This window comes from Scyliorhinus canicula, chromosome 10, assembly GCF_902713615.1.
Source record: "Scyliorhinus canicula chromosome 10, sScyCan1.1, whole genome shotgun sequence".
NCBI lineage: Eukaryota > Metazoa > Chordata > Chondrichthyes > Carcharhiniformes > Scyliorhinidae > Scyliorhinus > Scyliorhinus canicula.
The window spans coordinates 148,870,982-148,897,854 of record NC_052155.1 but is presented as its reverse complement, the minus strand read 5'-3'; the positions used below and the strand labels follow the sequence as shown (position 1 = coordinate 148,897,854).

At 46.9% G+C, this 26,873-nt stretch overlaps 1 protein-coding gene across 11 annotated transcripts in view; it reads left to right on the top strand.

Moving 5' to 3' along the window:
• LOC119972708 (cAMP-regulated phosphoprotein 21-like) overlaps positions 1-26,873 on the top strand; it is a 503,944-nt gene that overhangs the window by 317,388 nt on the left and 159,683 nt on the right. For all 11 annotated transcript variants that reach the window (XM_038809853.1, XM_038809854.1, XM_038809860.1 and 8 more), the window contains one exon: positions 15,048-15,198. In XM_038809853.1, coding sequence (XP_038665781.1) covers positions 15,048-15,198 — 151 coding nt within the window. The remainder of the gene's footprint in view (positions 1-15,047; positions 15,199-26,873) is intronic.

Here is a 26,873-nt window from a genome sequence, read left to right as displayed (position 1 = left end):
ACATGATTTTCCCCATCAAACTCTAAATTCTACTTATTTTCACTTCTCATCTCATAGTTTTTCCAACGTGAAAAAAGTATTTTCAGATTTTTTTGGCTGCTTACTTTGCTACATCACAAGCAATAAGCTAAAACTGAACACAGTAATTTTTTGCCTCTCCTTTCAGTGCCACATTCTGTTTGGGCTCAGCTGTCTTCAGAATTCCATAGTCCTAAAGGATCAACTGGGAAATAGAGAAGGGAAATATTCATTTGATAGAAGAGTCATCAAAAATTCAGCACCATTTATTGCTGGTGGTACCACAGGGGAACTCTTTACTGACAACACCTCAGGAATTAATTGGTTTTGTCAATGATGAGGTTTGGGGGTGGAGGAGGGGAATATTAGGGAGAGTCATTAGCAACAAAATAGTGATGTGAATACTTCCATTTATGAAGTGCCTTTTGCGACCTTGCGTTGTCCCAGATCATTTCACAGACAGTTATTTGCATGTTTTTTATTCTTTCATGGGATGTGGCCATTACTGGCTGGGCCGCATTTGTTACCCATCTCTTATTTGGTGGCTTGCTTGGATATTTCTGAGAGCAGTTAAGAGTCAGTCACATTACTGTAGGTCTGGAGTCGTATGTAGGCCAGACCAGGTAAGGATGGCGGATTTCCTTCCCTTAAGGACATTAATGAACCTGAAGGATTTTTACAACAACCAATGATAGTTTAATGGTTACTAAGATTAGCTAGTTTCATAATTCCAGATTCATTAATTGAATTTAAATTCCACCAGCTGCCATGGTGAGATTTGAACCTGGTGTCCCCAAAGCTTTAGCCTGGGCCTCTGGATTACTAGTCCAGTGACATTACCACCATGCCACCATCTCAATGTATGACAGGCAATTTGCATACACGGTCCCACAAACAGAAACGGGATAGGTGTAGGTTCAGAGACAAATATGGAGTGGGAATATGCAGAACTGCCTTGCTCTGTCCAATGGATCTTTCACATTCATCTGGACACGTAGACAAGTGTATCGCCTGACAGAAACTCTGACAACAGCACTCTCAGTACTATACTGAAATATCATCTTAGCTTGTGCACTCAAGTCCTGAAGTGGGGTTTTACCTCAGGACTTTATGACTTGGTATTAAGAGTGCTGCTGAGCAAGCTAACACCTCAGAATTGAAAATAGTGGCAACGTAGAAAATCAAAATGTTGGCTTCGTGGACCCATAATCAGGATGTGCCTTTAAGCAGAAGACTCGAGATTGAAAGGGGAAATGGTAGTGGGTAGTCAGTTACATTTTCTGTCTGTTTAATTACAATACTGCACATAATAAAAGGTTACTTGTACTTTAAAGTTAAAACCTGGTGACTGTAGTTTATTGGGCTTAACCAAGAACCTTTGGCATATTAAATCAGATGTAATTTCACATGATTTACAACTCTGGATCAAGTGGGGTTGGAATTGACCACATACTAGCCCAGGGTGTGGTGACACACTGCTGCCAGATCTGTAGTTTTAGACACTGGACATTGATCTCCCTGACTACCTGCTTCCAGTTCCTTCTCAGGATGGTCCTTTATGGCGTCTTAGCTCCCCACATGGTATCTTTCTTTATTCCCTGGTCCACCACTAATACCTCCAGTGTCACATCTATCACCCTGAACCCCTCTCTGTGCCTTTAATTTATTTTAAAATTCATTTATGGGATGTGGGCATCACTGGTTAGACCAGCATTTATTGCCCATTCCAAGTTGCCCTTCAAAGGATGGTGGTGAGTTGCCTTCTTGAACCGCTGGAGTCCCTATGTTTCATTTCACTCTGAGTTGGACAGCCTGTCTTGAAGAAGAGCAATCTGTCTGAACGACATGGTATCTTGTCCTCCAAAATCCTAGTAGTTTACTGGATAGATGAACCCACAAGATTCCATGGTTTAAAACAAAATAATTTTTACAATCCAAGAGTAAAGAGTATAGTTTTATTATACAAAACAAACACTAATTTCTATCTTGGTGACAATCTATACTCTACAAGGCAGAATCAACATAAATTAAAACATGAATTATCCTGATAAGTGCGAGGTGATTCATTTTGGTAGAAAAAATTTGAATGCAGATTACAGGGTCAACAGCAGGGTTCTGAGGAATGTGGAGGAACACAGAGATCTTGGGGTTCATGTCCACAGATCTCTGAAGGTTGCCACTCAAGTGGGTAGAGCCATGAAGAAGGCTTATAGTGTGTTAGTGTTTATTTTTTTTTTTATAAATTTAGATTACCCAATTATTTTTTCCAATTAAGGGGCAATTTAGCATGGCCAATTCACCTACTCTGCACATTTTTGGGTTGTGGGGGCGAAACCCACGCAGACACGGGGAGAATGTGCAAACTCCACACGGACAGTGACCCAGAGCCGGGATCGAACCTGGGACCTCAGCGCCGTGAGGCGGTTGTGCTAACCACTAGGCCACCGTGCTGCCCTTGTTAGTGTTTATTAACAGGAGGCTTGAGTTCAAGAGCCGTGGGGTTATGCTGCAACTGTACATGACCCTTGTGAGACCACATTTGGAGTATTGTGTGCAGTTCTGGTCACCTCATTATAGGAAGGATGTGGAAGCATTGGAACGGGTGCAAAGGAGATTTACCAGGGTGCTGCCTGGTTTGCAGGATAGGTCTTATGAGGAAAGGTTGAGGGAGCTAGGGTTTTTCTCTTTGAAGCAGAGGAGGATGAGAGGCGACTTAATAGAGGTTTATAAGGTGATGAGGGGAATATATAGAGTGGGCGTTCAGAGACTATTTCCTCGGGTGGATGTAGCTGTTACAAGGGGGAATAACTGTAAGATTCAGGGTGGGAGATATAGGAGGGCTGTCCGAGGTAGGTCCTTTACTCAGAGAGTGGTTAGGGTGTGGAATGGACTGCCTGCTGTGATAGTGGAGTCGGACACTTTAGGAACTTTCAAGCGGTTATTGGATAGGCACATGGAGCACATCAGAATGACAGGGAGTGGGATAGCTTGATCTTGGTTTCGGACAATGCTCGGCACAACATCGAGGGCCTGTTCTGTGCTGTACTGTTCTATGTTCTAATTAACAGGATAATTGTGGTTGATTGTAAAGTATAACTTACACATTAAAAGAGAGATACAACAAAGGTAGATCTTATGAATTGGCTTGGACGCAATTCAGCGGACTTGAGTCCACTGAATGCCGTGTTTAGTGGAGCCTGCAACATTGAGAAACATCGCGCTAGTCAACGGCACTTTGTCGTTTTTGTTGACCTCGGGAAGATTCCCTCCCTTGCAGATCAGGGTGCCATTTAGTCTGGCTAACCCAGTGTCCCCCCCCTGCCCCAGGCTCAGCCCCCTGTTTTTAACCACACTTCCATCCCTAACCTTGTGGAGGCCTCAATGAACCCCCCTCACCCCTCCTTCAACCTGGTAAACACCCCCCCCCCCCCCCCCCCCCCCCCCCCCCGGCCACAGGCCTGATCCTTGACAGTGGCAACCTGGCATCAGGCACCCTATCACTGCCAGCCTGACCCCCTAGCAGTGCCCCTTCCAGCACATGAGCTCCTTGAAAGTGCAGGGATGATACTGCCAGTGTTCAAGGACGGCAGTACCCAGGTGCCAGAGGACGAGCCAGGATGCCACCCTGCCCTGTCCCCAACCACCCGGGAGTCTTCATGGCCTGGGAGATCCCTTAAGTGGTGCTACGACCTGTACTAAATGGTGCTGTGGCAAGGTCTCCCAGTTGCGGCCATTGAGTCCTGGGTTCTGGGTGAATCTGATGAACATATATTTAAATGAGCTATGCCGATCGAGATCACACCTAGTGACGGCAAGATCCAAATTGCGACGCCTCGTGAGATTTTGCTGAATCTCGCAAGACGTTTCGAGTCTCATGAATCTCGCAAGAGACCTCTCGCAAGATTCAACAGCCTTGTCCTCACACCAAGTCAGAGGCCGCTGAATCACGCCAGTCATCAGTGTCGATCACAAAATTGTTCCAAACTCTCTTCCTCATGACGAATATCAGCTCCTTCTCTTCAGGGATTCCACCTGATCCGCAGCTGACAGCAGAGTCTTCACCAAAAATGGCACAATCTGCAGAACCTCTTGAACTCTGCTTAGGATAGTCTGTATGGTGTGACATAGATCCACCAATGTAATCTTCATGTAACAAAAACAGTCGCAACAACTGTATGTCTGCCTATTCTCAGCTTCTAGATCTAGCTTCTGTCTTCTTCAATTTTCATGTACTGCTCCACTGGGATCATCATCTGAACTCTGATAGCTCTGCACCATTTTATATCATTTCAACCAGCTTCAGACTTTAGGATTCCAAGCTCAGTTTCAGCCTTAGTTTCCTTAGAAGCTGGGAGGGTTGTTTTCTATTTGTAGTTTCCCTTTTCAATTTGGGTCTGAGTCAAAGAATACAAACTTTGAAAACCACGGATTCAATCACAACCTGCAAATCATTGCAAATTCCCCCTGATAATTTCAGGGTAGCCGTGAGACCCTTGGCTGCATGCTACAATCATGCAGATGAGGTGGGGGTGTACCCAATTTACGTGCCGCCCACTTTGAATGAAACCAGCAATGAGGAGGCCATGAATCACAATCCCACATCCAAAATTTGAGGCACAAGAATTTATTTTCCTTTCTTTTTAAAGTCAAGTAAGCCAACCCATTGATGTAGGCGGGTGGTGTGGCAGATTCCATATTTCCTCATACCATGCATTTTCTGAGAATACCTTCAAAGAGATTGAAGGGCTTCATGTGTGAAAGACCAAAATTAAATATCTAATTCGGATCACAAAGAGCTCCATTTTTTTTGCATCCCTGGGTTATGTTGCTGCATAATTAGATATTGGACAATTTGGCTGAATTTTGCCACGGAGATATGGTTGGAGGTTTGACGGGCAAGGAAATTCAGACAGTTGCTCTTAGAGAGGGCTCCCCTACACTGCCCCACCACCAGGCAAATTTCCCAGGGATGGGATGCCTGAGAAATTGGCAACCTGCTCCACTGAGGTGTACTGACAATTAGACTGATTTAAACTTCACTTAGGGGCCACTTTCAGAACCCAGAAGTATATTCCCAGCATCGGACGCACTCCCTGCTGAGTCTGGAGGCCAGCAATAACTTGGAGGCAGCCCCTTGGTGGCAGACAGAGGGTCATTTGTGCCTCTGCTCATTGGCACAATGCATGAGCCATAGTATGAAAATGCTACAGCTGAAGCAAAAACCATTCCTGTCAAGGAGAACTGATGGCCAGACTGGTGGCATGAATAACGCTGGACCATCTTAATTTCAGCAGATTTCTAAGAATGCCTGCATTATGAGCCGCCCTCGCACTCGCCAATCCACCTCAGGCAGTCCCGACATCTCCCGTGGGGTTGCTGACCAGCCAGTGTTACTGTCCCCCTGATTGGGCTTCCATCTTGTGTGCCTACCTGCCATCCTCAATTGGTTGGCAAATGCAGAATCAGCGAATTAAGAAACTGCCTCATGTAAAGCTGGGCAGGCCAAGGACCCGGCTATAGTCCCATCTTGAGGCCCCGGCCCCTGCAGGAGAATTCAGGTCTATGGATGCACTCCTGAATGCAGGATGTTCAGACCCCCACGTTAACAGCGACTGTTATACCTAAATGAATATCTCAGAAGAGGCCTTAAACATGTGACAAGGAGTCAGCAGTAAGTAGTAAAGTCATCAAGCCCACCATGTTCTAATACGACTGTGGGAAATAGGCACAGGGGTAGTTCATTTGGTCCATCAAGCCCTGACTTCATTTTCCCTTCTGTCCCCAATAACCCTTGACTCCCTTGTCAATCAAAAATCTGTCTAACTCAGCCTTGAATAGATTCAATGGCCCAGCCTCAACTGCTCTCTGTAGAAAAGAATTCTGACAGAAGAAATTCCTCATCATCTTTGTCTTAAATGGGAGACCCCTTATTGTTAAATAGTGCCTCTAGATTTTTAAATCTAGCTCTAGATTCCCCCAGAAGGGGAAGCATCTGCACAGCAACTACCCTGTCAAACCCCCTCAGAATCTTAAATGTGTCAATAAAATCACGTCTCATTCTTTTGAACTCGAATGAATATAGGCTCAACCTGCTCAACCTTTCCTCATAAGACAAGCCCCTTCCTTCCAGGAATCAGCCTAGTGAATCTTCTCTGAATGAATTCAAATGTAAGTACCATAGAATCGTAGAATTTACAGTGCAGAAGGAGGCCATTCGGCCCATTGAGTCTGCACCTGCCCTTGGAAAGAGCACCCTACTTAAACCCACGCAGACACGGGGAGAAAGTGCAAACTCCACACAGACAGTAACCCAAGCCGGGAATCGAACCTGGGACCCTGGAGCTGTGAAACAACAGTGCTAACCATTGTGCTGCTGTGTAGTATATCCCTCCTTAAGTAAGCTGAGGAAAAGTATATGAAGGTGTGTCTCACCAAAGCCCTTCATAGTTGTATGATAGCTTCCCTGCTTTTATACTGGTTTAGCACAGTGGGCTAAACAGCTGGCTTGTAATGCAGAATAAGGCAGCAGCGCGGGTTTAATTCCCGTACCGGCCTCCCCGAACAGGCGCTGGAGTGTGGTAACTAGGGGTTTTTCACAGTAACTTAATTGAAGCCTACTTGTGACAAAAAGCGATTATTATTATTACTCCATCCTACACTGTGGCTACTGACAGGAGGCCTGTATCCCACTCCCACCAGTGCTCCCTTCCTTTGCTATTTCTTATCCCAACCCAAATTCTTTATACATTTTGATTCTCTGAACCAAAACCATTTCTCACTACTGTACTGATCTGAACCTTTATTTTTGCAGCCACTCTACCTCCTCTTCCATTTATCCCGTTCTTCCAAAATGTTAAATACCCTTGACTATTCAGGTCCCAGCCATGGTCACTTTGCAACCGTGTCTCTGCAAATGGCTATCAGAGCACACTCAATTATTTCTATTTGTGCTATCAATTTATCCATCTTGTTAAAAATGCTGTCTGCATGTACTTAAATAAAGAGCCTTTAATTGTGTCTTTTTACCATTTTTCCCCAGTCTGACCTTATTTGGTGGAGCACTCTTATGAATGTACACTTTGTCCCTTCCTGTCACTCTTACCTGCAGTGCTGCCCTTTCCAAAACTACCCTCATGTGAACCTTTGTATGCCCCCCCTCCCCCCTCACCCCCGAGCATTACTGAGTTTAAAGGTTTAAAGTCCTCTGTGCAGCTCTAGTTTTACATTTTGCCAGGACATCGGCCTCAGCGTGGTGAAGGCCATCCCGACAGCAAAGCTTCCTCTTTCCCCAGTGCTGGTGTAAGGGTGACTTGAATCAAAACCCACAAATCTCACATCAATCTTTCAGCTATGCATTCAACTTTCTGATCTCACTAACCCAATACCTATTTTCTCATGGCTCAGGTAGTAACCCAGAGAATGTTACCTTTGTGGTTCTATTCTTTAATTTGGCCCCCAGCTGCTCATACTCACTGAACAGAATCTCTTTCTTTGCCCACTCAGGTTCTTGCTACCCAGGTGGAACATGGCAATTGGATCCTTCCCTTCCCACTCGAGTTCCTCTCCAACCTGAGGAAATGTGCTTAACCCTGGCACCAGGCAGGCAGCACAGCCTTCAGAACTGTGAAAATGAGGGATAGAAATGGCAAGGTTAGGGAACCATGGATGACAGGTGAAATTGTGAGACTAGCTAAGAGTAAAGAGGAAGCATACATAAGGTCTAGACGACTGAATACAGACAAAGCTTTGGAAGAATATTGGGAATGTAGGACCAATCTGAAATGAGGAATCGAGAGGGCTAAAAGGGGTCATGAAATATCTTTAGCAAACAGGGTTAAGAAAAATCCCAAAGCCTTTTATTCATATATAAGGAGCAAGAGTGTAACTAGAGAAAGGGTTGGCCCACTCGAGGACAAAGAGGAAAGTTATGCGTGGAGTCAGGGAAAATGGGTGAGTTTCTTAACGTGTACTTTGCATCAGTATTCACCGAGGAGATGGACATGACGGATGTTGAGGTTAGGGATAGATGTTTGATTACTCTAGGTCAAGTCGGCATAAGGAGGGAAGATGTGTTGGGTATTCTAAAAGGCATTAAGGTGGACAAGTCCCCAGGTCCGGATGGGATCTATCCCAAGTTACTGAGGGACATGAGAGAGGAAATAGCTGGGGCCTTAACAGATATCTTTGCAGCATCCTTGAACACGGGTGAGGTACCGGAGGACTGGAGAATTGCTAACGTTGTCCCCTTGTTTAAGAAAGCTAGTAGGGATAATTCTGATAATGATAGACCGGTGAGCCTGACATCAGCGGTAGGGAAGCTGCTGGAGAAGATACTGAGGGATAGGTTCTATTCCCATTTGGAAGAAAATGGGCTTATCAATGATAGGCAACATGGTTGTGTGCAGGGAAGGTCATGTCTTACCAACTTAATAGAATTATTTGAGGAAGTGACAAAGTTAATTGATGAGAGAAGGGCTGTAGATGTCATATACATGGACTTCAGTAAAGCATTTGATAAGGTTCCCCATGGTAGGCTGATGGAGAAAGTGAAGTCTCATGGGGTCCAGGGTGTACTAGCTAGATTGATGAAGAACTGTCTGGGCAACAAGAGACAGAGAGTAGGAGTGGAAGGGAGTTTCTCAAAATGGAGAACTGTGACCAGTGGTGTTCCACAGGGATCCGTGCTGGGACCACTCTTGTTTGTGATATATATAAATGATCTGGAGAAAGGTATAGATGGTCTGATTAGCAAGTTTGCAGATGACTTTGAGATTGGTGGAGTAGCAGATAGTGAAGGGGACTGTTAGAGAATACAGCAGAATATAGATAGATTGGAGAGTTAGGCGAAGAAATGGCAGATGGAGTTCAATCTGGGCAAATGCGAGGTGATGAACTTTGGAAGATCTAATTCAAGAGCGAACTATACGGTAAATGAAAAAACCCTGGGGAAAATTGATGTACAGAGAGATCTGGGTGTTCAGGTCCATTGTACCCTGAAAGTGGTAGAGGTGGGCACGATTGCATCATTTAAGATGTATCTAGACAGATACATGACTGGGCAGGGAGCAGAGGGATACAGATTCTTAGAAAATAGGCAACAGTTTTAGATAGAGGATCTGGATCGGCGCAGTCTTGGAGGGCCGAAGGGCCTGTTCTTGCGCTGTAAGTTTTCTTTGTTCTCTTTGTTCAACCACCTGGCTACAGAGAGCAAGGTCCATTCCCCTAACTAAATAATCCCCAACTACAACTACATTCCTTTTTGCCTCCACGACATGACTGGCCTCTCCTGCTGTGATTAGTTTGGTCATCCTCCCTCCAATTCCCACTGCCATCCACACAAGTTACAAAAACGTGAAGCCTGTTGGATAATCACAAGATAATCATCAGAGACCTGGATGTGCTAGTGCATGAGTCGCAAGAAGTTGGTTTACAAGTGCAACAAAGCTTCCTCTTTCTCCAGTGCTGGTGTAAGGGTGACAAAATTGTCCTGATGAGTGCAAGAAAAAAGCTTTGACAAAATGTTTTTTTTCAGCAATACTTATGTTCTGTACTCCTAAAGGACTAATTCGTTATTATGGAGTTGAACTCGTTATGCTGCAATTCATATATCTCACCAGTATCCATTTAGACAGCTGCCCCGGTTTAGAGGGGGGATACAACTTAAAACTTATCAATTATATACCTGCACAGTTGCTTAATGCCTCCGGGCCTCAGCTCTCAGTTTCCGCTGCCTTTGGTTTCCACTCTTGGACCACTCACTTTTTGTAAAAGGTCAGAACAGCACTTCCTCCCTCACTGCACCGAATTCTCTTACTTCCCAAGTTCCTGGATTTAATCACTCGGACATGCTGCATTCAGTCTGCAGTTGCCACCATCATTCTCTTTACTTCATGCTCATATAGTCTTATATTGTTTGAAACAATCTCGTTCACTCTTGCACCCAGCATTGTCCACAGTAAATGTATTGAATTCAGTACAGAAGTTCATTTTCCTTTGCATTAAAAGCCATATGATATTTTTCAAGGATGTCCTTTGGCTTGGTTTGTTTTTCTCTCATTGTCTAACTAATTTTGGGTATTGCTACCAGGAACTAGATTAGTGGTCCCATTTTGGGATCTAATGGAGTTGGAATCAGAATAAAATGGCCACTGTGCTGTGTAGGCAGACACCTCCCTGCATTACTGTCTTCAGCTGTCTACAGCAGAGCAGGAAATGGTATGGTTTCAGAACCCCACTCTCTGCTGCTTGCAAGTTGTCAAGCCCATTATAGGAGTGGGCATTTCAGAAACTCTGCAATGTTCAGTGAGGCTGCCATATTGTGGAAGCCTTCTGAACCATGGATTGGAGGCAGGAAGAGTGTAAAAAGAGAGTAAAAATAGGGATGCTTCCTTTACAGTTCAACATGAACTTCTGTAACCTGGGTTAGATCTATGTATACAATGGAGTGATGGCCACAGTGTAATTGAAAAGGTAAGTCACTATTAGATTATCTATTTGCCAGGTCATTCCTTCTGACAACTGGCAAAGAATTAAGTGAGGAACAATATTGTAAAAGTGGGAAGTCTTCAAATCCTGTTGAATAGATTGTCCACTGGATGAAGTACTGTCCGGCATTGTGCAAAATTGAAAATCCAGCCCAGTGTAAGCTGAGTAGCTAGTTGTTAAAACTCAACCCATGGCTGTCATTTATTTTTTACAGAAGAGTTTGGCCATGTGTTTGGCTGCTTGAAAACTGTGAGAGATATAGGAACTACCATGTGCCTTCAAAAGCACTAATTGATGCTGCGCTGCAGGGGTATTTCATACAGTTGTCCAGGGGAATGTGAGTTTGATGGCTTGGTTGCTTTCAAAGGTATTAATGGATTCTTCACACAGGGTTTGTTTATGCAGCTGACCGGAGGAATGTGAGTTTGATGGCTTTGACAAATATGTGAGCTTCTAAAGAACTGAAATGGTTTTGAATGCCTATTCAAGTGTTGTTTATTTAATTTGACAAATGTGCAAGCTTTGGGAGAGGATTTTTTAAATACCTGTTCAAGTGATGCTTATTTAGTTTGAAAAGATTTATGAGATTCTGAAGAGGGTATTGGGGTTTCAAGTGCCTGTTCAAGTGAATCTTATTTTGCTTTGAAAGAGTTATGTGGCGGGATTCTCCATCCCGCCGCACCTGTTTTCCAGTGCGGTGCGCCCTCATTGGCAGGGAGATCCTCCAACCCGGCAGCCGACCAATTGGATTTTCCATTGTGGGCACCCCCACACCATCAGGAAATCCATGGGCATGAGTGGGCTGCCAGCAAAGCGGAGGACCCCACCGACAGAGAATCCCGCTGATGAGCTTTCCAAAGGGGATAATGTTTTTCAAGTAGTCTTTGTTTATTTTGACAGATTTATGAGTTTTTCACAGATTTCCAGACATGTTATTATCGGGCTTATGGGTTCTGTTTATAAGGTGGATACTGGGTGAGTGGGTAGGAAGGTGAGGGGTAAAGAGGCTGTCAAGGGGGTAGTGAAGATGGGGTGTGAGGGGATAAGGGGTGAGTGAACTAGGCAGGTGAAGAAGGGTGGGAGGGGTTGTCGGAGGCAGGGGATGAAGTAGGTATGGAGATTAAGAGGGTGAGAGGCCTTTGCAGTGATCTGAAGAACTGGGCCAAAAACTTTGTACACGGCGGCAGTCCCTTTAACCTGACTGCCTCAACATTGGCATGCTTCCATCTCCCAAATTCAGGCCATCACACACTCCTGCCTGCAAGCACTGCCAAAGCGGAGGTAGATCACGACATCGGGAAGATTCCCAAGTCCCAATCTCTGCCTTCATGTTGATTTTCCAGACAGAAGTGTTTCTTTTCTTTGCAGTAACCAGCTAAAATCTATGCCTATTCTTCAGATTCATTACTTGTTTTGCAGATAAGTACCTTCAGTTTGTGCATGACAGTCTTGGGCTCCATTATGTTTGGATGTCTGTAAGCAACAAACTAATTATATTAAGTTCAACAGAAATGAATTGATTGGTGGCAGCGAGTAATGTACACATCAGATCATCCTGTCAGGTTTCAAATGTGGGAGCAACGATGCGCATGCAAGTATCTTAAACGTTACCACCAATCATTATTACCACTTGGTGAAAATATTGATGTCGAATTGATATCATTTCAATGCAATGTTAGAAATGAACTTAATATTTAAGGTTTTTATTTCTGTGGAAACCTTTAGAAACTTTGGGGCTAATTTGAACTCTTGGTGATATCGGATAGGTCACCAATCCCACAGATCTCTTCGCTTCTGTTTTATCGAAGCTGATGGAAAGAAAAATTGGGGGAAGTAATAATATAATAATAATTGCTTATTGTCACAAGTAGGCTTCAATGAAGTTACTGTGAAAAGCCCCTAGTCGCCACATTCCGGCGCCTGGTCGGGGAGGCCGGTACGGGAATAGAATGGAATGTATAGTAGAGAATGAACGAGTGGCCTCAGGGCACCCATTTTATATTATCGTCCATAGCTCAAACCACCCTCTTTGCTTCATTATGCAAAAGTTTTTGTTGATTTAAACATTCAGCTGAATGATAGCGTAAAAAACAAATGGGCAGTGGGACAAACTCAATAGCTGTGAAAAAAGAAATTGTAACCTCTCTAGAATAAACAGCTGAGATTTTCAATTAACATCCTCAATGAATTTTGTAATGCCAAGCACTAAATGCTGAGCATGCATCTAACTTTGGATCTTTTGGTACATAACGCTTATCACTTTAAATTCATTATTATAATTAAAATGTTTGGTGTATTGTTTTCATTTCCTTTAATTTTGTCCAGAACTACAATATTCAACAAAAATATAAAGAAGAATTACTTGAGATCAGGGCATTATTTCAGTTTGCACTTGTTCATCTTAAGCTTCTACGAGAGGCGAGAGATGGACTTATCTGCATGGCACAACATTTCCCACTTCAGCAGTGCTGCGTATGACTCAAAATAATGTTTCCAGATATACTGTGGGAGGAAGGACTTGTGTCACTTCACAATTCCTTAAGGAAAATATCCAGATAAGAGTTGCTTTCAAAGTCTCGTGCATTAGGGGTTCTAAGGCCTAGCATGTCTCACAGTGTTATGACTGTTCACAGGCATTGAAACTTTTCACATTGAAGTTTGAAGCCACTATGAACGTATATTTCAAAAGTATTGTGGTTAGATTTAATTGTTATACACTCCAAGTCGGCAAAGACTGTGATGTATGATGAGCATAATGAAATTGTGCAAAATGAGTTTGGTGTTGTATAGTTATTTTCTGTTATACCTCAGATCTACCCTCCCGTTGCGATGCAACCAAGAAGCTGTAATTCTTTGCATTTTCGACTCACTTTCACACTGTACTGTTTTATCAAACATGCTGCAAAGCTTTAAGGGAGGAGGCTGCCTAACAAAAGGAAGGATTGCTTATGATGTCGCTACTTTTCTCTGCAAGATTTTCATCACCTCTGTCCTCAAAAGGAGGAAATAGTAACACTTGAAACAGTTGCAGGCTGAGAGGCATTAGCCCCAGTTCAGAAGCATTCCAACTTTATGGAGAGAACTTTGGATAACTAAGAGTACTGAACAAAAAGGCAACAATGCATCCTGTAATTCATTTACTTTTCAGAGTGGAATTATGATTCCAAATAGTATCAGCAGAGCTTTAACTATTCTATAATGCATGTACTTTCCAGATGTCGGTGTCACATCAAATGTAAGCATTTGAGGACATAAGCATAAGACTGCAATGGGCTGAACATTGTTTCTGAAATCTATACGGACAAAGGATTCTGGAGCAAGAAGTCGAGAAATCTTAATTGAAAAAACTGTTTTGGGGACAGGAGAAGGGACACGAGGGGAGAAATGCTACATTCTAGTTCGGTTATTTGTAAGAAGCTGGATACATTGACCTGAAGGTGTGCGTATTTTTTCACCGTTCAAGGAATGGACGATTTAAATTAAAACCGAAACTGTGCTGGCCTTTGTACCTGGGCAGATTGCCAGTCTTATTGCCAAAGTTTAGGTGGAAAGAGGTACTTGGTTAAAGGAAGAGGAGAGGAGGACTTATCTGTACATCACACTATCTGCTAGCAGCAGACCACAAATGATTCAGAAGTAAACAAAGCCACCCAACCCTCCTGGGGGAGGGTGGGGTAAAGGGGTGGAAACAATGGGGGAAACTTTTTGTTTCAAAACTGAAGAACCAGGACTGAAAATCATCATGTGTATCACATTATTTTGTCCAATTGGAACTTGCTACAACCAGCTTTTAACCACAGGACATATTTCATTGAACTGTAGAGCTAACGTTTTCAACCGTGCAGCGACCATACTCTTCATATTACAAGGTTAACATTTGCAACATTGAGGATTATTGGCGACATTGCCATTAAGGTCTCCATTATATCAATATTAAATTTGTAATTGTTTGGATTATTGTACGTTCAAAATATATTGAAGGAACTTTGTGCTTACTTGATGATATCAGTGTTTTGAGATAAAATGTGCTTTGTTGTTCCAAAGACCAAAGTATTTGAGAATATTTTGCTAGCTTTTATTGTGAACATTTGTACAACTTTTGTGATTTTTGACTTGGATATTAACTGATAATGTGGAATAATTGTCTTTGTACTGGCCATCAATCTCAGTTTATATAAACACGAAAGGAGTATGCTGTCTATACTGCCTCCTGCCATTCATTCCCATTTATGTTGGTGAGATGATGTAATTTGGGAATTGCTTGTAAAAGATGGATACTGAAAAGTGTTATGATCAACCAGTTGTTTCCATGAAAGATAATCTTATGTTATAAAATTGATTTCAAATTGTGGACCCTTGTTATGATTATTTTTAGCTGAGGAAAACACTTAATACTGTTCATTTTAGACTGTGCTATAATGATCATTCTACAGAAGGTGATAAAGTGGGCAATCTGTAGATTACCGATTCATTGTGATATCAACACAACCAGTCATTTTACAGATAAAAAGAATTATTATTTCTTAGTAATTTTTGTGTTGCAGGATTCAATTCAGCTGCAGCTCACCAGCTCTCCAAGCTTTCAAGATGATGATAAAACTAATAAAGAGGACTTGGAGAAAGAAAAGGACAAAGATAAAAACAGAGAGAAAGAGAAAAGTAGTGAAAAACCTAAAATAAGAATGTTGTCAAAAGGTATGCATTTGTAATCTATCCTCTTTCATTACTCAAAGAAAAATAGGTGCAGTATCAACTCTTGCCAATCTGCTATGAGAAAAATGATTTAAAATGGTTGTATTCAAGGTATGGTTAAGACTGACCTCATGGCAGTTGTGATAGTCTATAAAAGCTGATTTTGAGGAGGTTCGATGCACTTTATTTGACTCTAATTCATATAAAACCTACATTATACAACAATGGTGAATTTTAAACAAACACATTGCTATGTGCAAAATGCTTTTGTTGGTAGTCCTTAGTTATAGCTCCTGGGAACATGTACAATAACCAACACGAAACAATTCACATATTTTAATGCAAAGCCAGTGATTGTACTTTGCAAGATTGTCATGCCTCACTTGAGTTGATTATTCCACAAATCCAAACCAATTACTGATCATGTTCACTACCCTTAAATGCAGCGCAATATTTTCACATTTCAACCCATTATTTTTGCATTTGAAAGGTAAAAGGAAGCACTTTAATGGATTAATTAATCCATAAATTGCATTCTAAGTAATTTATAGGTTTAATATCAGCATCAATGTCCAAAGATGTGCAGGTTAGGTGGATTGCCCATGCTAAATTGACCCTTAGTGCCTAAAAGGTTAGGTGGGGTTATGGGGATATGGTGGGAGCATGCTCTTTCAGAGGGTCAGTGCAGACTCGATGGGCCAAATGACCACCTTCTGCACTGCAGGGATTCCATGATTATATGATTCAACGACAAATTCTTCGCCCCAAACTGGAATTCAAGTAACAAAATAAGCAATTCTTAACCTCACGTCTATTCTTTTGCAGTTAACATGACAATGGTTATAGAGGAACGTAGATAAGTAAGTTGAGCCATCCTCCAATAGTAAACAAATGCAAAACAGCACATTCAAGGAAACATATGAGAAAGGGTCACACAGCTGCCCTGCCAGCACCACCCTCTTTCCCCACCCCCCACCCACCTAAAACACCCCTTAATAAAGTCGCATTGAAACCAACCCCCTCCACCCCAGACCACCCCGCAGCCATAACGTGCAGGCGACTGAATTTAGGCAGTGAGGGCCTTCCACCCTGCAATGGGGAGGAAGTCATGTCCCCAAGAGCTGCCGGACAATTGCACGGCAACTCCAGCAGTCGCGGCAGCACCAGAGGTGCACTCATGGGTGCTGCGTGACTGCAACCAGGAGCAAGGAACAAACCTATTGGTCCTGGAGTCAGGTACGTCCGGGGTCTTGGGCAGGGAGAGTTTTGGCTGTTTAGGGAAGGCTGCCTGCTGCTGCGCAATGGGCTCTCTCCATTGATAGCGCTCCACCTTCCTTCTTTCCATCCTTCTTTCCGTTCTTCCTTCCTTCTTTCTTTCCATCCTTCTGCCCTCTTATGGACTGGCCTGATTAATACTACACCCCTGTATGCTTCACCCAATGCCGGTGTTATGTAGTTACATTGTGTACCTTGTGTTGCCCTTTTATGTATTTTATTTTATTTTATTTTCATGTACTTAATGATCTGTTGAGCTGCCCGCAGAAAAATACTTTTCACTGTACCTCGGTACATGTGACAATAAACTAAAAAATCCAATCCTACCCTTCCCATCTCTGAAAAAGCTTTTCAAAAAAACAGCCTGCCCGCCCCTACCTGATTGTCCACACCAGCTTTTTTATCGAATGGGCAATTGGCTTGTTAACAACCACAATTGACCCCTGATTATGTACTTAAATATGGAAGGGAGAATGTCAATTTCGGTGACTTCCATTGATGCCGCTGTCATCCTCACCCTCAACCAGTGCAGGGAAACCCAATTCAGTGGGCAAAAGTAATGGACAGGCTTCTGGAGCACACTTTAGTGAGCACCACACAATTGCTGATGGACATCAGTTAGAGGCAGGAACATCCAGGGAGGACAGCAGTCGGAAGTCTTTTGGATCCCAGAACCCAGCTGGGTCCCAGTCAATGCCGAACCTCTGGACAAGGTTATCCCAGATGTTAGGGTTTGGCTCTGAGACTCAGATGAGAATGTGAATGACCTCCCGAAGGTCAATAGCCAATTTTAGGAGCCCCAGAGGCTACGGGCACAAAAGATGGCGCCAGCAATTCTTGGTACTGGGACAAACACTGCTAGGGTGGCGACCGCAGTGGAGAGTCTGGTGCACGACATCGGCAGCATGAGTGAAGATGTCCAAGGTGTGCCTCAGTCAGCGTGTCTCAAGTCACTGAGGGATGTGATGCAGTACTAGGCAGACCTTGATGAGGTACTGCGGGGTATCACCCAGTCTCAGGTGGGTATTGCTGAGGCACTGCAGAGCATGTCCTGGTCGATGGGGGCATATCTCAGTCACAATGGGCATGCTGGGCATTTCTGGGTGCTCCGAGCATGTCCCAATCACAGTCACTGCTGCAGACATTGGGAGCTGCCAGGGCTGCCAGAGCCAGATGACACAGGAGCAGCCGGGGTTCGAACGAGTTGCTCCTCTGTCCTGAAGTGAACCCCAGGGCCCTATGGGCACTGACCGGGAGGAGGGGGCGCTGGGTGCCAACCCGGAGCCACCCTATCAAGTGGTGACAGCGGTCACCCATTCCTCTTAAACCCACCCACTGACAACAGCGCACCTCGGAGTCGGCACCCGGAAAAGGGAGGCACGGTGGGGCATGTGCCGCCTGCACGTGCGGCAGGGCCCTCTAGCTCCAGAGCCCCAGAGGACCCCCACCAGCGGCATCGAAGGAATGGAGTAGCGATAGGCAGGAAGCAGACCCCACTTCTGACGTGCATCCTGGGAACACAACTAGGCACAGCGGGGAACACGGAACGCTAAGCAGGTCGAGGATAACTGAGAGAGCACTGGGGGTAGAGGATGAGGGGTTGGGTACGTTGTGATTATTAAATATCATTGACCCCGACCAATGTGACACCTCAGGCACTTTCCTCCGCAATGCGGGTCGAGCACCAATCCTAAACCCCATCTCCCCAGACATGAAGGTCCTGGATGCCTCTCCATGCCCCCCCCCCCCCCCCCCCCCCCTTTCGCCCCACCCCAGTCGGCACAACATGTACAGGTGATGAGTGTGAGCAAGCTCTCAGCAGGCAGGCAGGGGTCAGATTACGATGTTGAATGAGAAGCACCACCGCTCAGCTCTCAGCGGGTTATCATCTCCCCCCTCCCCTTGGCTGTGACTCGCTGACAGTGCCAACATTGTCCCATCACCGTGGAATGATGTCACACAGACCGTGGGAGGGTGGGAAATGGTGGTGAGGGGGGTAGGTAGGGTGGTGAGAGGGGGAAAGGGTGAAGGGGGGTGGGGAATGGGAAGGGATGGGAAAATCTGTGGGAGGGGGCAGGAAGAGTGGTGTTGGGAAGAGGGGGAAAGACGGACGAGGCTACGTCCTATGTAAATGGACAACGATGAAGGCTTGCCGGACACTTCTGCTGCTGCCTGTTTTCCATCCTCTGGCTGGTCCTACGGGTCGTCCCCAGACTCGTCCTCCAGCCCCTCCTTGTCTGGCACTCCTCGTCCTCGACCTCCTCCTTGGAGGTGACCACATGTCCTCCCCCTCCACCTGAAGCATGTCGCCCCGTCGTTGTTACAGGTTGTGCAGTTCACAGCAGACCACCACAAGCAAGCAACCCTCTGGGGGGTGTGCAGTAAGGTACCATCAGAGTAGTTGAGGCATCAGAATCGTATCTTGAGGAGTCTGATGCAACGTTCAATGACAGCCCGGGTGGCTGCATGGGCCTTGTTGCATTGGGTCTCCGCATCAATCACCAGCCTCTGTACTGGATTCATTAGCCAGGCCCTCAGCGGGTACCCCTCAACCCACAAAAGCCCACCAGCCACCTCAGAATAGTCTTCGGAGAGGCCTGGGGTGTCGGACTGTCCCAAGGATGTTTCTGTCGTGCACACTCGCTGGGAAGCATGCAAATATGTGGATGATCTTCATGTGGTGTTCGCACATGAGCTGGATGTTCAGGGAGTGCTCCCTCACACCCTCAAGGGTAGCACGGCAGCACAGTGGTTAGCAGAGGTGCTTCACAGCTCCAGCGACCCTGGTTCAATTCCCGGCTTGGTCTGCAGCTTCTCCCCGTGTGTGCGTGGGTTTCCTCCGGGTACTCTGGTTTCCTCCCACAGACCAAAGATGTGCAGGTTAGGTGGATTGGCCACTCTAAATTGCCCTTAGTGTCCAAAAAGGTTCGGTGGGATTACTGGGTTGTGGGGATAGGGTCCAGGTGTGGGCTTAGGTAGGGTTCTCTTTCCAAGGGCCGGTGCAGACTCGATGGGTCGAATGGCCTCCTTCTACACTGTAAATTCTATGATTCTGTTAATATAGGGCACTCCCAGATAGCCGAGTGAGCGCAAGATGACATGTGTGTCATCTAATAGGGGCTTTTCACAGTAACTTCATTGAAGCCTACTCGTGACAATAAGCGATTTTCATTTTCATTTCATAATAGCCCTTGGATCTGGGGCCTCCCTTCGATGGCGGAGAGTTCTGCTGCCTGGGCATCTTGTTGGGCTTGGTCAATGTCAAAGTTTATATAGTCCGCTCCTGGGCTGACAGGGCGTCCGTGACTTCACGGCTGTACTTGTGGGCTGTAACGTAATGGCCACTGGGAGCGGGTATCCTCCTTCTCCACCTGGTGTCAAGTCAGCGAGGACATGGCACAGTTGCCGCACCATCCCCTTGTTGAGGCAGAGCCTTCTGCAGCACACACTGTCATTTGTTTGAAAGACCAGTGACATCTGTACACCTTGGACAGTTACGGGCCTCCTCCTCTGCTTCCCTCCCTGGCCTGTTGGGCAGCCGGGGGGGGGGGGGGGGGGGGGGGGGGGGGAGGGGGGGGGGAGTCCTGCACATGGCTGCCTGGCCTGTCAGCAGCACCACTCGAGCAGCTTATGCGGCGTCCAAGATATCGTCCGCAAGCTTAATGTCTGTCAGCAATTGGAAGAGTTTGTGAGACTGACAACCAGTGGTATTTTCCACCCCACACCCCGGGACCCTCCAGACCCCACATTGCTGCCCCCCCCCCCCCCCCCCCCCCCCCCCCCCCCCCCCCCCCCCCCCTCCCCATCCCGGGCACTCAGCACGCTCTGCCTGCGGCCCCTGCTCACCGGACCTCAGACCTGAACCCCTGCATGTATTGTTACCTGGACTGGGCACTGGTCCCCTCCCCAGTGTACCCACCACCCTCTTGTGGCAGAAATTCCCCCGGTGCTTGGCCTGGCCCCTGGGTGTTTGGGTGTTGACCGTCGCATTCTAGGTGTTGGCTCCCGCCGGGTTCAGGCCCAGTGACCACGCAACACAGTCTGATTGGGATACGAGGCATTCAAGATACACACAAATGGGGACACTACCACAGGGGGGGCATTACACCAACCCATATAAAAAGCCCAGCACACATGCTCAGTCTCTTTCCAGTGGAGACACTTAGTGAGTACACAGGGTTGATTGAAACACATCACACCCACCACGTGGATTGTAGCAGACTGGTTAGTCAGTCTGAGTAGCTATAGCAGGATTAACTGGAGAGTCGAATCCAAGTAGGAGAATTGTTAGCTTTAACACATTTATTGAACTGTTATCTCCAAGTCTGAACCTTCCTTTGTCAGAGTGCACATCAAGGAAGCAGCTTATGCTACGTCAAGAGCAGAACAAAACAATGGGTGGTTGGTGGGGCAGGCGGGCTGGGGTTGGGGTCCCGGAATGGGACTACACAGTCTAGGGGTTGGCATGGTGGAGTCGCAGGCACTGCCACACCCCACCCCAGCCCAGGCACTGGGCGGCCACCGCTCTGCTCTGCAATTCCCCACCCGCCCCGTACCGATGGCGGCCCACCCCGACCGAGGCTGGCCCCCCGATGGCTCCCTCACCCTGCTTCAAGCACCATGTCAGTCACCCCAATGCCCCCAGGCTCTTTGTCTGTGAGTAAAGATGGCCACTCACCTCCTTGGGTCCCCGCAGCAGCCATTCTGCCAGGTTCACGTTTTTAAAAACGTATACTAGTCGGCGCCCACGTCAGCACTTGCTGGGGAGGCCATTAGATCACGGGGGACCATTAGATATGGGTTGTTCCGTTAATTGTATGGAGATTGGGCTTTAGTGGTGATCATTGGTTTCTCGCCATGCTACAGCTGGATCCTGATTTCACCAACGGGAGCAGGCCGGTTAGATCGTAAACAGATTGGCGCCTGGCGCGGTCCTCCATTTTCACCTCTCCCATGATCTAACGGCCGCACGTGCTCTCGCTCAAGCACAACGCGCCCTTAAATTGGCCCAATATCAAAGCACTCATTAAAAAACATATCGTAAACTCCCAGTGCATTTCCAAAGAGAAGTGCCAGTATGAATGTTTCATGTGACACTGCTTTGCCTTGCAAGCTCATTGCATTAAGCCAATGCTGTTTTATTAGCTTTCTTCTTCATAAATTGCTGCGGTGTTACTTTAACATCAGTTCCTGAGCAGCAGCTGAACAAAGTGTACTTGCTGAATATTTATAGTGCTCCGTAAAATATATTGTAGAGACACCGAATGATAAAGGGTAATCAATATTTTTGATTTTGAGCTTTTGCCTGCTTCTTTGGAAATGCTTGTGAACATAAATACTGCTAAATATAATATGCTGAGTACGGGTAGGATTAAAATATCGTGTTTTGTTGCAAAATAGTGTTTCTTTTTCATACTTCATGGTGGAATTTAAGAATTAATGTGCTTCCACAGCATGAGTGCACATCAAGAATTCTGATAATGAAGTCAGCATGATCTTTGGTCCAACCGGATAGAAAATCATGCAGGATGTGCTGATTTTAGCTCCTAAGTTGTTGATGTGAACTTTGATCATGCAAAGTTCTGTTAGCACAGCGTCTGAATTCCCAAGAGCACTGATCAGTGATGGAATTGAACTCTCCTCTAAAGTGTGCTTACAATCCCAAAGGTTTTCTTGTAATCTTTCGGCTCTTGGGTTTTTCAGGAGAGGTAAGTGGTGGACACGATCAAACAGGAGAAGCACTAAGCGCAGGAGTGAGCAAAAATCTCCGGGTCCTTCCCGACGGTCGACCCGGCGAGACTGCGACTGGTATCTAATGCCACCCAGGGCAGGTGATGATATCCTATGGGCTTCATGTTGGAAATGGCTGCCCTGCTAGCTCATTTGCCTGAACCGCGCCTGACAGCTCCCCACTAACAAGTGGGAGCAGCTCTTAAAGTGATCCTTCTGAGCAAACCCCAGCCATACCACCATGCGGACCCTCTCCACGATTCGGAGGTGCCAACCTGGCCAGACTGTTGATGCGGTGGTGTCCAGAGGGGACACTCTGTTCCCTCAAGGGGGTCAGTCAGTGCCGCCAGAGGGTGCCCACCAGGGGTAGCAAAGGCCACAAGGTGCGGTCAGCATCATCCTGCCTCCACCATGATGTGGCATCCTGGGGCCAGACCTAGACTTAGCGGCAGAGCATGGAGGGCTATGTAGTTTGAGGATCACCTGAGAGGGCATGGGGGGTGCAGGGAAGGTGGGCGATACCTTTGTTGGCTGGGGACAGCTAGGGTCACGATTGTACTCCTTTATGACATGTTACGCCCGAGACGTGTGAAGCCTCTGTCACGTTATTCCACACTGCGGGCTGGCCTACACACCCTGGCCCCAGCCACCTGGGAACGGTGGTCCGAGATCTGGGTCCGCGCCTCCACCCCCCCTCCTGGGGAGGGTGGAACAGGGATATCTGGGTGGGAGGGAAAGTGTGCGGCAAAGGTTAGGGGAGAGGAAGAGGCAGATCTGGAGGGAGAGACAAGTTGGAAGGGTTGGTGGGTGGGAAGGGGGTGAGCAGACTGCTGAAGCTACATCCTCTGAGAAGTGGGCGAGGCTGAGGGTCTCCCTGGAACTCCGGACATGCCGGGCCTTCACCGCCACTGCCTGCCCTTCATCCTGCGGCTGCTCCCGTGGGTCCTCCCCGGGCTTGTCTTCCAGCCCCTCCTGGTCCGGCTCCTCCTCAGATGAGGCTGCATGGTCCTCCTTCTCCACCTCCAGCATGCCACTCCACTGGTGTGCCAGGTTGTGGATGGCACAGCATCCCACCACAAAGCGGGCGACCCTCCGAGGTGTTGTGCAGTGCACCACGCGAATGGTCGAGGCATCGGAGCCACATTTTGAACAGTCTGATGTACCGCTCAGTGACAGCCCATGGCCACATGGGCCTTGTTATATCAGGTCTCCGGCCTCCGTATTGGCATCCTTAGCCAGGACCTCAGCGGATACCCCTTATCCCGCAAGAGCCAACCTGTCATCCTGGGTGTCCGTCGAAGATGCCTGGGACGTCCGACTGTCCCAGGATGTAGCTATTATACACTCTCCCTGGAAGGCGTGCACTCAACTGCATGTTCTTGAGATGGTGGTCGCACGCAAGTTGAGGGTTCAAGGAGTGTATCCTCTTCCTGCTAATAAAGGGCACTCCCAGACCGCCCTTGGATGCAAGGTGACATCCGAACCTGGGACATCCCGGGATGGCGAAGAATCCTGCTGACCAGGCATCTTGATGGGCTTGGTCCAGGTCAAAGTTTATATAGTCAGCTCTCTGGGCAAACAGGGCATTTGTGATTTCACGGATTCACTTGTGGGCTATAGGTTGTGAAATGCCACACAAGTCCCCACTCGAGCCCTGGAATGAACCTCAAGCATAGACGTTCAGGGCTTCGGTGACCTTGATGACCATTGGAAGCGGGTAGCCTTCTCCTCCGCCACATGATGCTAAGTCTGGAAGGATAGGGCATATGTGCCGCACCGTCCCCTTGTTGAGGTGGAGCCTCCTGCGGCACCATGCTGTACAACATCTCCTTGAACTACCCGCAATGTCTGTATACCTTGGGCTGTCGCTAGCCTCCCCCTCTGGGTCCCTCCCTGACCTGATGGACGATCGAGTCCTTAGGGGGTGAGGTGGGCCCCTGCACATGGGTTGCCACCTCCAGCCTCCGTTGACAGTGCTGCTGCCACCCTCTCTGGTGTCTGACCACCTGATCTGCCACCAGCACCACGAGGGCAGCTGCTAAGTGGTCCACATTATCATCCATAATGTGATATCTGTAAGGAATTGGAGAGGATAAGAGACTGACAATCAGTCAGCGCTTCCACCTGGGACCCTCGGGTCCCCCAAGCCTCCCCCGCCATTACAGCACGGTAGCATTGTGGATAGCACAATTGCTTCACAGCTCCAGGGTCCCAGGTTCGATTCCGGCTTGGGTCACTGTCTGTGCGGAGTCTGCACATCCTCCCCGTGTGTGCGTGGGTTTCCTCCGGGTGCTCCGGTTTCCTCCCACAGTCCAAAGATGGAGGTTAGGTGGATTGGCCATGCTAAATTGCCGTTAGTGTCCAAAATTGCCCTTAGTGTTGGGTGGGGTTACTGGGTTATGGGGATAGGGTGGAGGTGTTGACCTCGGGTAGGGTGCTCTTTCCAAGAGCCGGTGCAGACTCAATGGGCCGAGTGGCCTCCTTCTGCACTGTAAATTCTATGATTACAATCCCTGCCATCTCTCAGGGTGCCATCCAATGAACCAGTTGTGCTGGGGGGACTTGACCTGCACGCGCACCATAGGCCACAGCTGGGACCCCTGGTTACCTTAACCGAGAACCCAGACCGGTGCTGGGAACATTATTTGGACTGGGCGCAGTTTCCTTCCCCGATCCATATGCCCACTCTCTGGTTGCTGGGACCTCTCCAGTGCTGAGGCCCATCTCTAGGGTGTTTGATTGTTTGCTGCTGCCTCTGTGGTGTTGATATGTTCAGTCAGAGTGTCCAGGGCTCACAATCTGATCAGGATGTTAAGTAGTGACCTGTGACATAGGAATCCACTTGGGAACTGTGAAGTGCTCATGTAACTAGCAATGCCTATTTCCGATTAGCGATAGCCTTCAGCTATGCAGCCAAAGGCTGCCACAGTCAAAGGGAGTTAAAGTAACCTGCCCCATATTATCACAGACAGGGTCCTGTCCTGGGTATGTTCGGTGGGAGAGATAGGAACAGCTGAAGTTGCCCCTGGTATGGGTATACACTATCTGGGGTGGGTGACATGTTGCACTGGTGGGGACTGTACCCCTCACCCTCCAACCCACAATGGTGGCTCCTTCCCCTGACCAGGCCCATCCTCCCCGGGGGCTCCTCCATCTACCCTGAGCACTGGGCCAGCAATCCCAGTGCCCCCAGGCTGATTACCAGGTTTCAAAGATGGCTACTCACCTCCCCGATCTCCACATCAGCCATTTCGCAAGCTTTGTATTTTTAAATAGGTGTGCTAAAGGACACCCATGTGACTGTTTGCTGGGGAGCCGGTTAGATCATGGGAGGCCGTTAGATGAGTGGTGCGCTCATTAACAATATGGAGATTGGCCTCAATTGGTGATTATTGGTTTCTTGTCCCGTCTAGACCAGATCCAGATCTCACCAACGGGACCGGGCCGGTTAGATCGGAAACCGATCGGTGCCCGGCACGGATCCTGATTTTGGTCTCTCCCACGGCCTGACCAGCTCGCTCGGATCCGTGCCGGGCACGGCGCGGCTATCAGATAGCGCCCATACTGTGGAATATATTATATCTGGCTATTGTAGGATTTACAAATTGCATATTTTATAAACTTTTCTAATCCATTATATTTTAAATCATTTAAAAATACTGAGGGCTGGTTTAGCTCACTGGGCTAAATCGCTGGCTTTTAAAGCAGACCAAGTAGGCCAGCAGCACGGTTTGATTCCCGTACCAGCCTCCCCGGACAGGTGCCGGAATGTGGCGATTAGGGGCTTTTCACAGTAACTTCATTGAAGTCTACTCGTGACAATAAGCGATTTTCATTTTCATTTCATTTCATTTCATTGACTTGATGTGATGCCTCTTCATTTAAAATATCTTTTTTGTTATACTCCCTTAATGTAAACGTCATCTTCCATCCCCTTTCCTGTGCCCCGCGATATTCTCGGCAAAGGACATACTTTGATTTATAATTATGAAATCAGCAGTTAGGAACTGGGTGGATATGGCACACGTGAGCCTTGCTCTCATTAATCTTTCTGTTGCCATACTCACTGCAGAGAAGCATCACATGGCTGCTCAGTATCTCCCCAGAACAATACGGACAGCACAACCAATGGGCTTGTAGAGAATTGGCGGTGCAAACCCATTTCATGAAGTTCGCACATCAATAACTCAGCCAAACAGCTTTATGGAGATGACTCAGCTTCTTAATATCGTGGTTTAAATTTCCAAAACCCAGATTTTGTGGATGATTGATGTGCTTATTAAATTTTTTTGTCTTTGGAGAAGGAGAGCCCAGTGCATTTATTCCTAGCTTACTGAAATCCATCACTGCAATTCTTATAATGTGAAGGAACATATAGGAGAGCTCATTAACTGAATTTGCCTGGATAATGACAAGTCTTATTAAACCTGAATGTTGAAAATAATTTTGTGCGCTGCAGCATTTATGAGCACAGCACCGGTTCAATAGGGTCAAATTATGTAAATTACCACTCCCTTGAGATGCAGGAAAAAGAGTAGTGAGCGAAGTTAATTCTCAACATGGAGATGTTGGGGCAGCACGGTAGTGCAGTGGGTTAGCCCTGCAGCCTCACGGCGCTGAGGTCCCAGGTTCGATCCCGGCTCTGGGTCACTGTCCGTGTGGAGTTGACCATT